Below are 16450 nucleotides of genomic sequence, written 5' to 3'. Positions count from 1 at the left end.
GAAGATTTTGAGAAATAAATCTTGTTAATAAATTTACTCTATACATGTTCTAAAGGAATAATTTACCACTTTAAATATGCAATATGAGATTGATTCTATCTATTAAATTGGCAATCGTTTTGCTTTGGCAAAAAGAGTAGAAATAAATAAAAAATCGTTTACTTGAAGTATAAGATTAATTAAAATAATTTGTAATAAAAAGAATTCATTAAATGACAACAATATAATTAATTAAAATTAGATAGATTTTTGAAAGCAATTATTTTCTTAAAACCAATCAAGTATCAATCAATTTAGCTTGATAAACTCCAATAGAAAAATAAAATATATTTAAAAAAGACTAAATTCAACTCTTATAGCATTCCAGAATTATGGATAAACAAATCTCTGAAATAACAAGCAAAGTTCAATAGATTAACATCAAAGAAACTTTGGATAAGAAGTTTTGTGATCTAGTTTTCTCATTACTTGTAAGTTTAATAGAATTAATTGATTTTTTGATAAATTATTTTAAATTTGCTGCTGTTTGATCAAGCTTAAAATGGAAATCGCATTTCTTATTTATAATATCTTTTTGAGACTCATCTGTATTGAATTTTTTATCTAATACAATAAAGGGCAAATAAGTTAAAGTTAAACTTCCTGATAATTAAGAAGGGGAAGGAATATTTTATACAATTAACCCTAAAAATGGTGGAGTTATGATAAAAAACTTTAAAGAACAAACTAATTCCTACCCTGGTGAAGAAAATTAAAGCAAAAAGTAAAACCAAAATGACTCTAATAACACCAAATGCTTACTCAAATAGGATTTCGTCTATTTGTTCGCTGAAGATGTAGAGGATCCACCATACATTCAAGATTTTAAAAACCTCTAAAGTAATTTAACAATTCGTTTAAAAATTTTTTGAAATAAATCTCAACCTATCTTTGAAAAAAAACAAATGAAATGGAATATAATAATATTTCATCTGAATAAGACTAAGAAAGTTATTTCTAAAGTACTTTGATTCTTATAGATTGTACTACTGATAATAAATTTAAAAGATACAAATTTCGTTTTTAAGAAGATATTAACATTCAATAAATAAATAGATATTTATTTATTTATAAGTATTTTAAATTTACTATTTCAAATATTATTTAAATTAGAAGATACAAAAAATATCAAAACCGATGGAGAATTGACCAAGTTAGACAAAAACAGAGAAAGGGAGTTTTAAGCTGTCAATTTCATTTTTGATAATTGTGAATCTATTGAGGATGGAGAAGAACTTAACCAAAAGGCTAAGCCTTCTAGTTTTAAAAACTTAGATTAGTTCTAAATCAATTAGCAAAAGTTTGGAGTCGGAACAGAATTCAAAGATGAGTTTTATACTACCAAGTTAGATATGTCCAAGTTTGATAAAAAACAAATTGAATAAGCCGAAAAGTTAGAACAAGAAGTCAATAAAGAAGGTTCTAAGTATAAACATGTTTTAATTGATAGAGGTAGAGATGATCTTTTAGCAGATTCTGATGAAGAAAAAAACTTCTCTGCAGTACATGGTAATATAATATATTTATATTTTCTTTAAATTTTAAAATATTAAATACCGTTTAACTTTCAATTCTTATTTTTTTATTTCATTTATTCTACTTAAAAATCTATATATATAATTAATTCTGAATGAAATATTTTTATTTAAAAAATATTTAATAAAAAAATAAAGGATCAGGTAGATTTAGCTCTGATTAAAATAATTAAAAAGGTAGCAAAAAAGATATTTCATCATAGAATAAATTAGAAAGCAAAGAAAATTAAGGCAATTCAGAAGAAATTAGTTTTGGAAAGGGTAGACCTACATTCAGTAAAAAAAATACAAAATAAGATTAACAAGCAACACCTAAGGAATCTGGTTCAGTAAAGATTTGAATTAGTAATAAAAATATTAACTTAAATAAATTTTTGAATAGGAATAGACGACCAAAAAAGAAGATAATTAAGCAAAAGAGGAAGGTAGAAATTCCAAAAAGGAAGAAGCACTCCCTGTGATTTAAACAAAGACTTCTTAAGAAAGCAATCATGAATAAAAAAAATAAACTACAAATACTAAATAAAATGATACAAATAAGTAAAGTAGTTAAGCTATTGTTTTTGTTGAAAAGGTTGAACCACCTATTTAAGAATAATCTAAACCTGATTTAAAAAGTACCAATACTGTACCTTCATAAATTTAACCTGAACCTACTTAACCTATTATTACAAATAACAATTAAAAAAATGGTAATTAAAATGATGAAAATAATAAAGCAAAAACAGATAATCAAATAACTCAAAAGGATTAAGAGTCGTCAGATAAAGAAAAGCAAGTACAACAACCTCAAATAGTAAATGATTAAAACTCATAGACTCAATAACAGTAATAGTAACAGTAAGCAACAACAACAGCAGCAACAACTAATGCTCCTTAAAGCTAAGAAGAAAAGCCAAAAGAAAGAAAAAAATTATAAATAAAAAAAGTGACAGAATTTAAAGTTGATACACAATAATAATAATAATAATAAGAAACTTAACCTCCAAGCTAAAACTAAAATTATTAAGATCAATAATATTAAAATTAATATAACGAGTAAAGTAATTATGTGTATGCCTAGCCTATAATTCAATATCCTTAATAAGCACCAATGGGATTCTACCCACCACCACCATATGGAATCCAAAATTAATATTACACTTAATAAATGTTTGTTCCTACATAAGGCATGATGTTTTAACAATATCCATAATAGTAGCAAGGGTATCAATAACCTTACAATAACAAGCAACCATATAGAAAACAGTAAGGTTAGTAGTGAAAGAAAGAATGAATGAAGATAATGTATATAAATATATACATTTTTAGTAATATTTTTATGATTAAGAAGGAATTTTTAGAAATAAATGATTAATAAAATATCAATTAAATATTATTTTTACAATTAGCGAATGAATGAATGATCCAAAGGATAAATAATTCAGAAAGAATATCATCTTTATTTTAATTGAAAAAAATAGTGATTTAATATTTAAATTCATAATAATTTATATTTGTTATTATTAAAAATTGCTATTAACTTATGACTGACTATTCACACTCTTCAATAATTATATTTTTTTCTTTAGAAATTTATGTTTCATACAAATTTATCATTCAAATTAATCAATATTATTTTTATTTAAACATAAAAAATACTATTAGTACTAGAATTAATTTTTTATTTTAAAGAATTTTATATCATCAAAAGACCAACCAATTAAACAGTTATTTTATTTAATTATCAATAAATTATCATTTTTCTTTCATAAAAAACTCAAAATAAAACTTTTTTATTAGATTAAAGTGAAAACTAAATTAGTGGTTTTTAAAGTTTTGCTGGCTGATTGAATTAATTTTTAAAATTGAAAAAAAAATTGATTGATTGATTGAGTATTTGATTAATTGATTAATTAACTAATAAATAGTAGAAGTATTATTTTATTAAGAGGAAAGTTTAAATAAAGCAAGTATTTCAAGTATTTTTAAAGTCTTAGACTTCTTCCTTGACTTAGATCTTGTAATTAAAATAAAAATAATTTGGTTTTAGCTGATCAAAGCAGAGCTTTTCATTTTGGCTTTTATTTTGATTACTCTAATGTAAATTAATATATATACATTTTTAGGTTATAATTTGGCTAATTGTAATTTAAAAAAGAAATTTTAGTTATTCAGAACATATTGCTTTTGTAAAATTTAGGAAGCTAATATTAAATGAGTGATTAAGGAAGCTATTAAGATTTGTTTGAGGCTCTTAGATATAAACCAGATCTAATTAAAAAATAGGTAGAAGCCTTATAATCTAAAGATTCTACAATGAAATGGAGGTTGTAATGTGATGAAAAGTATAGAACATAGGTCATGAACATGGAACAATATTACAATTAAAATAGATATAGGATGCAAAGATGTATCAATAAGAAAAATATTGAGTATTCTAAAAATAGAATAATCAGATAATATTCAAATAATCAAGTAGAATTATCAATTAGCAATAGCTACCAGCTTGATTCTTAAATAAGCTAAACAAAAAATTAAAAATGTCAAGAAAATCGTAATTCAAAATCTAAAAAATCTCTGATAAAGAAGTTAGATAAAATACAAACAGTGGGTTAAGACTTTGTAAATGGAATCGGATAATAAAACAAATCTAGAAAGTAATAAATTAATATGTTCTTTATTCATTTTTGGTTAAAAAAATAAAATTAAATTAGAAAAAGCTTCTTCAAAAAAACTCTAATAAATGGAAAATAAAATAAAAAGGTTTAAATTTTTGGTAAAATTAGAAAGCTTTATTGCAAATAAATCTAGAAAATAATTTATATTATTTTACATAAGCTAAAAAATTATTTAATCAATAAAAAAATAAATTTAAAGCAATTTTTTTTTAATTAAGAATAAAGTTTATTTTGAATTAGATTTTTTATATATAACTTGGATTTATTGTTTTATTTTTTAAAGGATAAGTGATGGATAAATTACAGGTTAAGATAATTCTTTAATAAGGAGTAAGTTTAACTATTAAAAATACTATTAAGATAAGGAAGTTTCTCATGGAGTTTAAGCATTAAGACATAGGACTTAGAGAAGTTAAAATGATTCAAAGTCTTTTTCATTGGTTGATTTAACAAACTAATTGAATTTAAAAACGGAAAGGAGCTAAGAATAGGTTGATGCTTTTAATGTTAAAAGTTTAAAGTAGAGCTAAGTAACTTATTTAGTCTAAAATGAAAAAGAAAAATAATAGTAAGAAGAATATTAAATGCATTTGAATGAGAGAGATAAATTTTAAACACAAACAAATTTTACAATTAAAACTTTTTACAAGGTTTAAGAAAAGAAAAATGAAAAGGATTTAGCAAAATAAAATGAATAAAAAAGATAGAATATTTAGAAGACTCCTCTTACTTAAAGAGGTAATAAAAATAAATAGGATGCTTAATTATCACCTTTAAATTTGTATTAAATCTTAAAAAATCCAAATTAAGAAGGCTCTCAGATCTAAAATAAAAAAATCTAACAACCAAATTAGTAAACTTTATCCATTTCTTAGCAAACTACTCCTAGAGTTTCCCTAAAAGAAATTGAATAATAAACTCAGAGATAGTCAGATCATAATTTAACTTTAATTCCTCACCTTAAATTACCCTCTGATAGAAATTCTCATTCTGAATCTAAGCAGAATCGTACCTAATAAAATTTACCTAAAATAGGCAGTATTAACTAGCATTTGAATATAAAAATAAATTTAAATACAGATTAAAATTTACTCAATTTACCCTCTCCTCCTACTTTAAGTGGTAAAAAAACTTGGACAGACCACCAGCTGCCAGTTAGTATAACAAGCAGCAAAGAAAATTTTTAGACTTTTTAACATTTTGATGACAATAATGACTGGGAATTAGCTTAAAATTTTTCAATCCCTGACGCAATAAATTAATATTACAGTAAAGCTGGGCATCCTTAAAAATAAAGCAGAATCTTGACTCATTAGGATTAAGTATTGAATTAGATAAAAAATACAACATCAAATTAAAAGTTAAACGAAAATTATGATGAGGAATGTTAAATATCCTTCTAAGCTATTGAGAGATAAGATCAATCCCAGATTAAGTTAGCAGGCATTAAAGAAAAATCTGTAAACAGTCTTAATGAATCTCAGAAATCAGAAAGAATTTCAGAGAGTATTTAGCAGTTTAAAAGTAATACATCTCTTTAAAAGAAAGAGACATACAGAGACTGCACTCCTACTTCTAATTAAGAAAAATGGATAAGCAAATAGCTCCCATTTTAAAACATAACTTACGAGTTGTTTCCTTAAAATAAAAAAAATTAGCATAACAACAATATTGTAGGAAAAGAAGAATAAAACACATTTCATTAATAAGCAAGTTAAATGAATATTAGATAAATGGGTTAAGTTAGTATGAAAAATAGTAACAAAGTTGAGGCAAAATAAATCAGTTAAAATGAAGCTAAGTAAACAACTTAAGTGCACAGTAACTGTAGTTCCCCAAAACAAATCAATTAAAGTTCATTATCATATTCTTAAAGTTAGGGTAGCACAGATTTCAGCTCAAACTAACAAGAATTAAAGGGAAATTATTCTGATGAAATAATTGGCGATTGTTAATCTAAAATAAATTTTAAATTAAATTTAAATATCTAACAAAAAAATTCTCTGAATAAAAAGTTGGTAAGTTAAAGTAAACTATCAGAAACAATTCTCTCTTCACAGAGATTACTAAGATAAACCATAAGTGAAAGGCTGAAAAATTTATCTTAAAGTAATTTTGAAAATATAATCAATGAAAAAATGAATTCTAAATAAATAAAGAAAGAATCGTTTGAAACGTTTTATGGTTATGTATAATTTAAATTTGGAAAAGATTAAAAAAATAAAATGCTTAGTGATCTTGAAAAATAGAAATTTACTGAGTTCTTAAAATTTATAGCGAATAAAAAATAATAAGATGAAGATTTGATACCTAAGGATAAGCCTATTTCATAAATAATGCCTGAATTTAAGTTGGATCAAATGAAGTAATAATTTAAAATAAAAATAACCAATTTATTTTTGCTCTATTTATAATGTTCAAATTAATTATTTTTAATATTTACTAATATTTATGCCTATTTTCAATTTTAAATAGATTTTAGCCAAAGGCTACTGCTTATAATCTAGAAAATACTAATTTACAAGAAATGTGTGAGGAAAGTTTCAAAGAAAAAGAAAATGATTCGCATAATTTAGAATAGTATGAAGATAATTATTTTGTTAAACAATTTGAGAATTTTAAAGCTGATTTAAAGGTCTATCGAGAGTACAAGAAAGATGCTTAAGTAGATTTCTTAAATAAAATTTTTAGATTTATTAAAAATTTTAAACTAGGTTAAAGATTTATCGTGCAGAAAACGCGATCTATGGTATGAAACATGGATTAAAAAAATAGAATAAAAGTTTACAAACCATGTTTAATTTAAATAAGATGTGAAAAGAGTTTAATTAGACTCAAGTTAAGATATAAAATAAGTAAAGAAAAATAGTATTAAATCAAATCTTCTTAAAGCTTTAATGAAACTAATTAAGCTTAATCTAAGTTTGACTGAAGTAATTTTAAAATAATTTGATGAGGCCTAAATAAATAAATAAATTATTATTTTGTCTAAACAGGTTTGTGAAAATAAATTGTTTTAAGAAGGAAAAATTACAAGAAAATATTGTCATGCATTCTTTGAAGCTATAAAACAAAATGATAGAGTACAAATAGAATTGCTATTGATCTCAGATAAATATTTAGTTTATTCTACTGACTATGTAAATATTTATTTATTTTTTAACCAAAATAAACAATAATTTTAAAATAGTTGATTTATCAAAATATAAAAATTAAATGAATTTATTTATTTATAATTAACTTTCATGATAATAACAATTTTATGTTTAATTAATTTTCTATATTTTTTACTTAAAAAATTAAATTGAGAGAAAAATAATTTTTTTGTTTTTAATTTTTAATCAATCAATAGCAAAAATAATCATCAAATTTTGATTTATAAATTTAAAAGAAATCTAAATGTTAATTTTTGAATTTTATAATAATTTTTTTATAGCTTTAGTAAACTCCACTCCACTGGGCTGCTAAAAGAGGGAACACAGAGTTGTTGATCAATTTAATAAAATTATAAGCGGATGTAGAAGCTTAAGATGTAGTAACATATAAATTTTTTATTAAACTATTATAATACATATTTTAAATTTAATAATTTTCAATTAAAATTTTTACCAGAAAAAGTATTTTTATTAAAAAACTAAATTAACTAAAATAGTAGGAAGTTAGATAGATAATAAATTATTTGAGCTTAAAATCAAATTAACTTATCAAAATTTTTAATAAAATTAGTTCGGAAGGACACCTTTGTATTATGCTTATAGAGAAGGTTATAAAGATATAGCAGTGATTTTAATGAAAAACAAGGCATGTCCTTTTTCAAACAAACAAAATGATATTTCAAAATACGCCAACAACATTTCAAACCTAAGCATCCACAAATTTTATAGAATATCTAAAAAGGTTATTTTTATTTAAAATTTAACATATTCTAACTTATTCTGCTTTAAAAAAAGATGCACATTATGATTATGTTAAGTACTCCAAAATTAAGAATAGAATTATGGAAGGATTTTTAAAATGTGATCAACGATATACATTGATTTAATTATTTATTTATTTATTTATTTTATAACAAAAATTTCTGTCTTAATCAATTTATTAAATTAATTTATTTACTTATTGTTTTATTTATAAAATAATATTGAGTAAGATTTTATTTATTTTTGGATACATACATCTATCTATCTATAAACTTAACTTAATTTTAAATTAAATTTATTTATATTTACTTATTAAAATTTATAAAAAAATTAATATTTTTTCTAAACAATTTACTTATCTACCCTAATCTTTCTAATTTTATTATTCCCTTTTAAAAACTTGTCTTAAAGTAATATTGGAATAATTAAATAATTTCTTGAGAAAATTTCAATATTTTAATTCAATATTAAAAAAATAAAACGGGTATATTAATCTAAAATCTTAATATAATATTATTGTTTAAGTTCAATAGTGCAGTAAAAGCTTAAAAATTTTCTGCTTTCTGACATAATTTTTAATTTACTTAAATTTTTTTCACTATGGCATCACTTTAAATAGTAAAATTTAGAGTAGGATGAGTGAGTAGTAAGTAGCTTTGCTTATTACTTTTAAATAGTAAAATTTTTTATGCTTTATCGATTAAAAAAAATTATTTTAGAATTCTAATTAATAATGTATAAATATCTAAATAAACAGAATTCAAAGCAAGCAAATAGTTAAAACGAAATCTTAAATTAGTAATTAAATTATTTAATTCAAGTAAATATCAATTATAATATTGAAATGCCCGTAAATAAATAGACAAGCAAAATTGTAAATAAATCTATTAATTTATTTGTAAAATTAAAAATTCAAAATGTGAAAATACATACAAAATATGTCAATTAATTTACAAATAAATAGAGATATTGACAAAAAGTATTAATAAATAAATAAATGAATGAATAATATAAGTAAATGAATTGAATGAATGATACAAATACAATGATTTATTGATGCAAATAAATGGATTGGGTTGCAAAGAAATAAAATAATTGATTAGTAAATAAATACTTTGATATTGATTTGTAAAAAATTAGATAATTTCTTCAATAAATAGAGTTGTAAATAAACAAATAATTTGTTTAATTAATTGATTTCTAGATAGATAGATTGTTTGTTTGTTTGATTATTTTATATATTTACTTAAAGAAGAAAATAAACAAAAGAGATTAATAAAGAGAAAGCTTATATTGATTGAATAATTAATTAAAAAAACACTATTGCTTTATCAAAAAACAAACAAACAAACAAGCAAGCAAATAATCAATAATAATTAATTAGAATCTAAGCTTTCTTTGAAAAATATAAGTGATCAATTAAAATCAAAAAAACAAATAAGAAATCTTTTAAATGATCAACACGAATAAAGAAAAGGATTCCAAAGATGAATAATTCAAAGACATAACGCATATTATATAATAGTTAAAGCAAGCAAACGACTTAAATTTTTCTCATTTTGCTCTTGACAGTATTGTAAACAAACTTTTTAATTAGGACAAAGATTAATTATGGAAATTTAGTCACATTTAATGAAAAATTTAGGCAGTTTTTCTATGTTTTGATAAATATTTCAATCCATAAAATTTATTTTTAGATTAAATAAGCAATGAATGAGTGGCAAAGGTAGTTAAAAATAAAATGGAAATTTCATATTGATTTCGTTGATTCAAACAAAGTCTCGTTCATTAGATATGAAAAAGCAAAAATATTCAAAATTGTTAAATTTGAGTCATTTTTAGAAGCAAAAAGCTTCCTATTTTTTATTGAAAATTAATTAATTAGTTTGAAGTGTTTGTTATCTTGAAATAATCAAAAAATTAATCACAAACAAGCAAATATCAATAGCTAAACCTCTTATTCTATTTAAAAATTATAGGGTAAGCTTATGACAATTTGGACTATACGAAATGAAAGAATAGAGGGATATTTCTATACAATAGATCCAGGTACAGGCAATTGTATATTTTAGTGCATTAAGTCAACAGAATAAGGGAATCGAATTGTTAAGAGGCGCTTTCACTTTAAGGACATATTGATGGTATCTCAGTAAAGTGAGAATAATCAAATTGCCACTTTTTTAGAGCGGTAGGAGAAGAACCACCATGTTTGTAGAAATAGTAGAATCCTTTTATTCTTTATAGATTTTTAAAAGAAATTTAAATTTTTAATAAATGTTTCAGTCATTAGGCGCATAATAGATTAATTTATTGGAGATAAATAATTTCTATTCTATTTTAGGTTCAGAAAAAAATTTATCAAATAAATTAGTTTTAAGTTTCATTAAAATTTCTAATTACGCAAAAATGAATGAAATAAAAAACAAAAAGTTTCAAATTTAAATGTAGCGATCACATAAAGCTAAGTATTTGTTTTAATTTTAAAGGAAGTTATGTTAAAGATATCATGATAGATGAAGAGATAGTCAAAAATAACCGTTTAAAAAGGCAACAACAACAAGAGTTAAAAACTTAGATAGATAATACATAAAAAGATTAATTTGGCAATACTAATATTAGCAACAGCAAATAAATGCTTGAAAAATACTCTTTTGAAGGCTATGAGCATATTTTCTAATAAAATTAAGCAGGTTTAGATGATATTCTAACAGAAGAGTAGTTTAATCAGTTTAGTTGTAGGTTAGAAGAAGAAGGAGCAGAGCAAGAACTATTAATAGATCGAATGTTTAATCACTAGGAAATATCTCAATATTTAGAAGAGTTCAATCCAGATTATTACACAACTACATTAGACATATTCAATATATCAAAAGAAAACTATACTTTTGCTGAGGCTCTCGAAAGAGAAGTCTAGCGCTCAAAATCTGAAAATATCCATATTTAAGATGACAGAAATGATGTTTCAATTCATAGAGTATTTGACGATAACACTTTATACTCATCTGTTTCCAGTAAAAACCATTTAATATATTAGTCATTTTAAATGCTCAATCTAGTTATAATGAATAATTTTTAAGGTTTGTGGCTTATTTTTCTAGTGCTTTTTTTGTATTAAAAATAATAGAAAATGATGGTTAAGATATTATTCATTTATTGAACTTTATTATACCAAAGAAAATTCTTCTAAATCATGAAATTTTTTTAAAAAGAGTATAATAAATGTTTTGATTGATTGATTCTTAGATCAGAAATATTTATAAAATATTTAATTATTTGACAAAAATAATTAATAAATAAATAAACAAATAAGCTAGAATTTATTTAACAAATAGCCACTAAAAAGTTTAAAAGCAAAATAAAAAAAAGAATTTTTCAATTATGAATCAAAAATATCAAATTGAAATTTTACTTTATAAAAAGGAATATAAAAAATTGACAAAGTTGATAAATATAAAGAGCCTTATGATGATTTCAGTACAAAAGCTAATTCAACATAGGATTCAATGAGACCTGACTCTGCTAAGAGTGAGTAAAGTGTACAAAAGGTATGATAATGTTTAATTTCAGAAAAAATTTTAATTAATTTATCTATTTAGGGTGGTGGAAGCAATCTTAAAAGTAAAGGAAAGAAGCTTAGATTAACAAATAACACTTTTGAGCCTCCAGTTACTCATTAAACATAAAACGAAAGGTTTTAATTTAGTTTTTAAATAAAATTTTATATGTGGTTTAATTGTCATTATCATAAAATAGATTTTAAATAAATAAAATGGTAAACATCTAAGAGAACTTCAATTTACAGGAGATATTTTTAGATAAAATTAAGTCGACTAAAGAAAATCAGATAGAATACATAGAGGAGAAATAGATGAATTATGATTGTTCATGGCGTTCATTTTTAAGTGTAAACAATTCATTTTATCCCCTAAAAAAGAATAAAACAAATATAAAAAATTTTAATTAATAAAGGATTAAAAGAAAGACCATATTTTATTGTTTAATAGCTTAATGATTAAGAGCTGTCATACTAGCAGTGGAAGTAGTATAGGTAGTAGAATTAGTAATGGCTTTAGATAAAATACAAAAATCAATCATAATAAATTTAATTAGTTTTTTAATTAGGCAGCTTTAGCAATGCAAATTAATATGCAGTAAAATATGAATAGCAGTTTTACTATAAATAATGTAGCAGGTACGAATAATATGAATCTGTCATCTAGTAATTTGAATAGCAGTTTTACCAATTTAAGCAATCCCAACCAAAACAATTCCTCTAGTATGTTAAATAGTATCTTAAACAATAGCAATATGAACATAGAGAACTACAGTTAGAATAATTAAGGGTAATAATTCTATAATCCAAAAATGCAGAAACAAAATTCAACTAGCAATCCCTTTAAATCAAACTCCTCTAAACATAATACCTAATAATGAATTTATGGGAAAGAAAGAGGAAAGCACATAATTATTTAAACATCTTAAAAAAATGCAAGCTTTAAAGAATTTTAATCATATTAAATCTCTAGCTTATTTTTATAATAATAAAAATAAGAAAAAACAATTAAAGTTTAAACTATAAAGATAACTATTTTTAATTGCTATTCTCTACAAATGAGTATTTATTAAATGGGAATGTGCTTAAGTGCCTCTTTCTTTCTCGATAAAATGCCTTAAAATGCCAAGACTCGCATTCATACAAATCAAAAGCAAATAAGCAGATATTAATAAGAATGGTGTTCATTCAAAAGCAATAAGCAGAAGAATTTTCTCGATAGGAATGTTTTCAACTATCATGGGAAATATATTCTTCATATGTAGTTGCTAAAGAAAAACTATTCTAAAAACTCATCTGTTTATGATTTATAATAGAGCAGCATTAATTTTAAATAAATAAATAAAAAAATAAATAAAAAACTAATTAAAAACTTTAAAATAAAATAAATATCCTAATTAATTAATACCTGCTTGCTGCAAAATACTCTTATATTAGAAAAGTATTGTAAATATATTAACAAAATCATTTTTAAAAATAAATCAAACTATTTTAAACTTCAATATTTTGTTATACTTTTATTAAAATATCATAATTATTTCAATTTCATAACTGTTTAACAAGATTTATGTTAGTATTTATCAAATATAACTCATTCATTCATTCCTTCTTTAATATATTTATTTATTTATTTATTTGTTCATTCATTCATTTTCATTTCAATTTTCTTTAATTTTCTTTTTAAATTAAAATAATTTTTCAATCTAACAAAAATGCATATATGTTTAGTATTTTACTAAGGAAATTTTACAGAGTAAGTTTTTGGCAGACTTGAGAAATATTTCTAATTATATATTCTTTGGTCTGCTTTTTATAACAATGGACAAATAGAAATTTTCCAAAGAAGTTGGTAGATATAGAAGTCTTATAATTTGTTAAATAGAATACTATTCAATCAAGTAAAAGTAAAGAAATTTCAGCTTAAATGATTATTATAATAATTATGTAAATCTGCTACAGAATTAAGGATAAATAGAGACTATTTCGCTCTTTGTTAATTTAGCTAAAATTTAAAGTAATAAATTTTTTACTATCTAAATAATTAATTATAATTTTAAATATCTGAATATCAAAGAAATTTAACAACTCTATAATCAATCATTTGTAAAGCAATTAGAATAATATGAGTGGAAAAAAATAGTGTTTTTATGAGGTTTTAGGAGTTTAAAAAACTGCTTCCGTTGATGAAATTAAAAAAGCATACAGAAAGCTTGCTTTGAAATGGCATCCTGTATTTATTTATACCAGCAATTTATTATTAACTTAATAATTTATCATGTTTTTTTAATTTCTAACAATTAGGATAAAAATTTGAATAACAAAAAAGAAGCTGAAGAAAAGTTTAAAATCATTTCAGAAGCTTATAGTATCCTTTCTAGCTAAGAAAAGAGGGATCATTATGATAGATATGGCCATGAAGAACCCCCATAGCCTGACGAATATTACAGAGGAAATGCAGATGATTATTATGCTGATGATGGAGATGATGGATTCTTTGAAGCCGAATTCGTTTTTGTAGACCCTTCCAATTCAAGAAGAAAAGGAAAGGGAAAAAGCAACAGAAATAGAGGAGGATTTTCATACTAACCTTTCACTTTTGCTAATGCTGAACAAATATTTAGAGAATTTTTCGGATCTGATTTGTAAGTTCTTTAAATTATTATTTAGATTTTTGTATAAAAACTCAAAAAAATTAGAAAAATATAAAGAAAATCATCATTATAATAATTCTTACTTTTTGTATTGCAAATAATTTGAAAAAAGCAAAAAAAATTCAATATTGTTGTTATAAAAAAAGTAGAAATAGTTAAATTTATTTTTTAAAGTATATTTTACATAAAGAAATACTCACTTTTGTCAAAATAAAAGAGAAATTATTTAATTTAATTATATTTTTTATTAAATAATTTTTTTTCATATACATTAATATTAGTGGATTTGGAATGTTTGATGACGATGACGATGATGATGACTTTGGTGCATTTGACATGTTTGGATTTGGAGGAATGGGCAAAAAGAAATAAAAAAAGAATAGCAGAAAATACAATAAAAACGATGAAGATTACAATGACTTTTTTGGAGGTGGCATGATTAATTCTATAATGAATGATTTTATTTCTGATAGTTTCTTCAGTAGAGTGGGTTAAAATATGATTTAGTCTTCCTCATATTCATCTAGCTCAAATTACAATGGCGGCAATTCAAGAGGAGTGCAAAAAAGCATAACAACAACTACACAAATAAGGTAAATTTATTATTAAAAAGTATAAAATTTATTTAAAATAAAAATTAATAGAAATGGATAAAAATATACTGTCAAGAAAATTGTAACAAGAGATTAATATGGAAATGAAAACGTTTAAATAACAGAAGAGTAAGATGATTATAAGCAACCAAAGCAATTGTATAGCTAATATGATTAGCATGATAATCGTAGTACAAACAATAATAGATTAACTCATTAAACACATTCTAATTAGCTAAAAAATCACTAAAGAGAAGACCGTTTGCAGGATGAGAAGCCGAAATAATAAAAGTAAAATAAATTTTATGACATTGAAGACGAAGAAGAAGAGTCATATTCTTAAGCCTCTTCTTAGAAATACAGCAACAATAAACCTTTAAATTATAATAATAATAATAACTATAATAAATAATAAGATTAATTCAGTTAGAAGTCTTCTTCAAATCAATTTAAGGAAAAGAATTTTTCTAATTAAATGAATAATTAACCAAGCAAAAAAACTAGTAACAATTATGAATTTGACAAATACTCGAACACCTCAAGCTAAAAATCTTATAATTCCAGCTAAAAATCATCATAAACATAAAGTACTAATAAGGAATAATAATTTAATAGCAACATACCTAGATAAAACACCTAAAAGTAATTTAAAAATTAATACTAGAACGAAGAGGTATAAAGCAATTACAGTAAATCTAAAACATCAAATAGCTAGTATAATAGCAAGTAATCAAATAATAGTCAATAATAACAACAATAATTAAATTCTAAGTATACTTACAAAAATTATAAATGATTTATCATAATTTTAAATTATTATATATGGCATGTATATCTTCAATATTTATTTTTGTTATTTTTGTTAGTTATTAAAATAAATTAATTTTCAAATTTAATCTTATTTTTTTGGCTTTAAAAATCATTTTTATCTCTTTAAAATTATTTCTATTTTTTAAATTGAAATAAATTTTATTAAATTAGTAAAATTATATCAATTCAAAGTTAAAAATAAGTAAATTAAATATAAGTAATATTGATTGATAAATATGATATTAAAAAAAGTTAAAAATTTAATTAATTTATTAATAAATTTATTTGGATTCATAAATAAATAAAAAAAGTCTTAACTTAAAATGGTTTTATTTTAAAGCGGAGAATAAGTAAACTTAGTTTTTAGATCATTTATGAAAAATATTTTCTTTATTTTATAAAAAAAGTTTTTACAAAGTGATACTCCTCTAAATTAAACTGAGCTTAATTTATATTTTTCGTAAAACTATTTCATTTTTTAAATAACTAACAACAAAATTGTTTATTTAGATAAAAGCCATCAAAAGAATAAAGTTAGAGATTAGCAATACAGTTATCCAAAAATGAAAATTTAGAATAACTTTCGTACATACTTTTATATAAATTAATTTTCTAAAGCTTATTCAAAATTTAGGTTGAGTATTGAAATAGATTCAGAAGGCTCGTCATAAATTTCTAATTCTATTGCTACC

General features: G+C 22.3%; 4 protein-coding genes across 4 annotated transcripts; all 4 read left to right on the top strand. All coding sequences in view use genetic code 6, as the record gives it.

The window, feature by feature from the left end:
- Positions 1-371: 371 nt before the first annotated feature.
- TTHERM_000255649 (ataxin-2 amine-terminal region family protein) lies at positions 372-2838 on the top strand (the record flags this gene model as incomplete). The annotated part of the gene is made up of 5 exons (XM_012798402.1): positions 372-470; positions 618-879; positions 1153-1548; positions 1713-1903; positions 1957-2838. The coding sequence occupies 5 exons, from the start codon at positions 372-374 to the stop codon at positions 2836-2838; spliced, it is 1830 nt and encodes a 609-aa protein (XP_012653856.1).
- Positions 2839-3770: 932 nt separating this feature from the next.
- Positions 3771-8271, top strand: TTHERM_000255648 (ataxin-2 amine-terminal region family protein; the record flags this gene model as incomplete). Its single annotated transcript, XM_012798401.1, has 8 exons — positions 3771-4213; positions 4518-6599; positions 6710-6899; positions 6949-7167; positions 7231-7374; positions 7671-7769; positions 7961-8131; positions 8185-8271. 8 exons carry the CDS (start codon positions 3771-3773, stop codon positions 8269-8271), a joined length of 3435 nt encoding a protein of 1144 aa, XP_012653855.1.
- Positions 8272-9604: 1333 nt separating this feature from the next.
- TTHERM_00255640 (LsmAD domain protein) lies at positions 9605-12585 on the top strand (the record flags this gene model as incomplete). Its single annotated transcript, XM_001019118.2, has 7 exons — positions 9605-9727; positions 10131-10371; positions 10638-11162; positions 11572-11696; positions 11748-11842; positions 11905-12055; positions 12121-12585. 7 exons carry the CDS (start codon positions 9605-9607, stop codon positions 12583-12585), a joined length of 1725 nt encoding a protein of 574 aa, XP_001019118.2.
- A 1241-nt stretch (positions 12586-13826) lies between these two features.
- On the top strand, positions 13827-15744 carry TTHERM_00255630 (DnaJ domain protein; the record flags this gene model as incomplete). The annotated part of the gene is made up of 4 exons (XM_001019117.3): positions 13827-13934; positions 14006-14346; positions 14637-14948; positions 15000-15744. 4 exons carry the CDS (start codon positions 13827-13829, stop codon positions 15742-15744), a joined length of 1506 nt encoding a protein of 501 aa, XP_001019117.3.
- Positions 15745-16450: the final 706 nt, after the last annotated feature.

Source organism: Tetrahymena thermophila (genome assembly GCF_000189635.1).
Source record: "Tetrahymena thermophila SB210 genomic scaffold scf_8254590, whole genome shotgun sequence".
Classification (NCBI taxonomy): domain Eukaryota; phylum Ciliophora; class Oligohymenophorea; order Hymenostomatida; family Tetrahymenidae; genus Tetrahymena; species Tetrahymena thermophila.
Note: the sequence above shows the minus strand (reverse complement) of the source record. Positions and strands in the feature narration are given on the sequence as shown.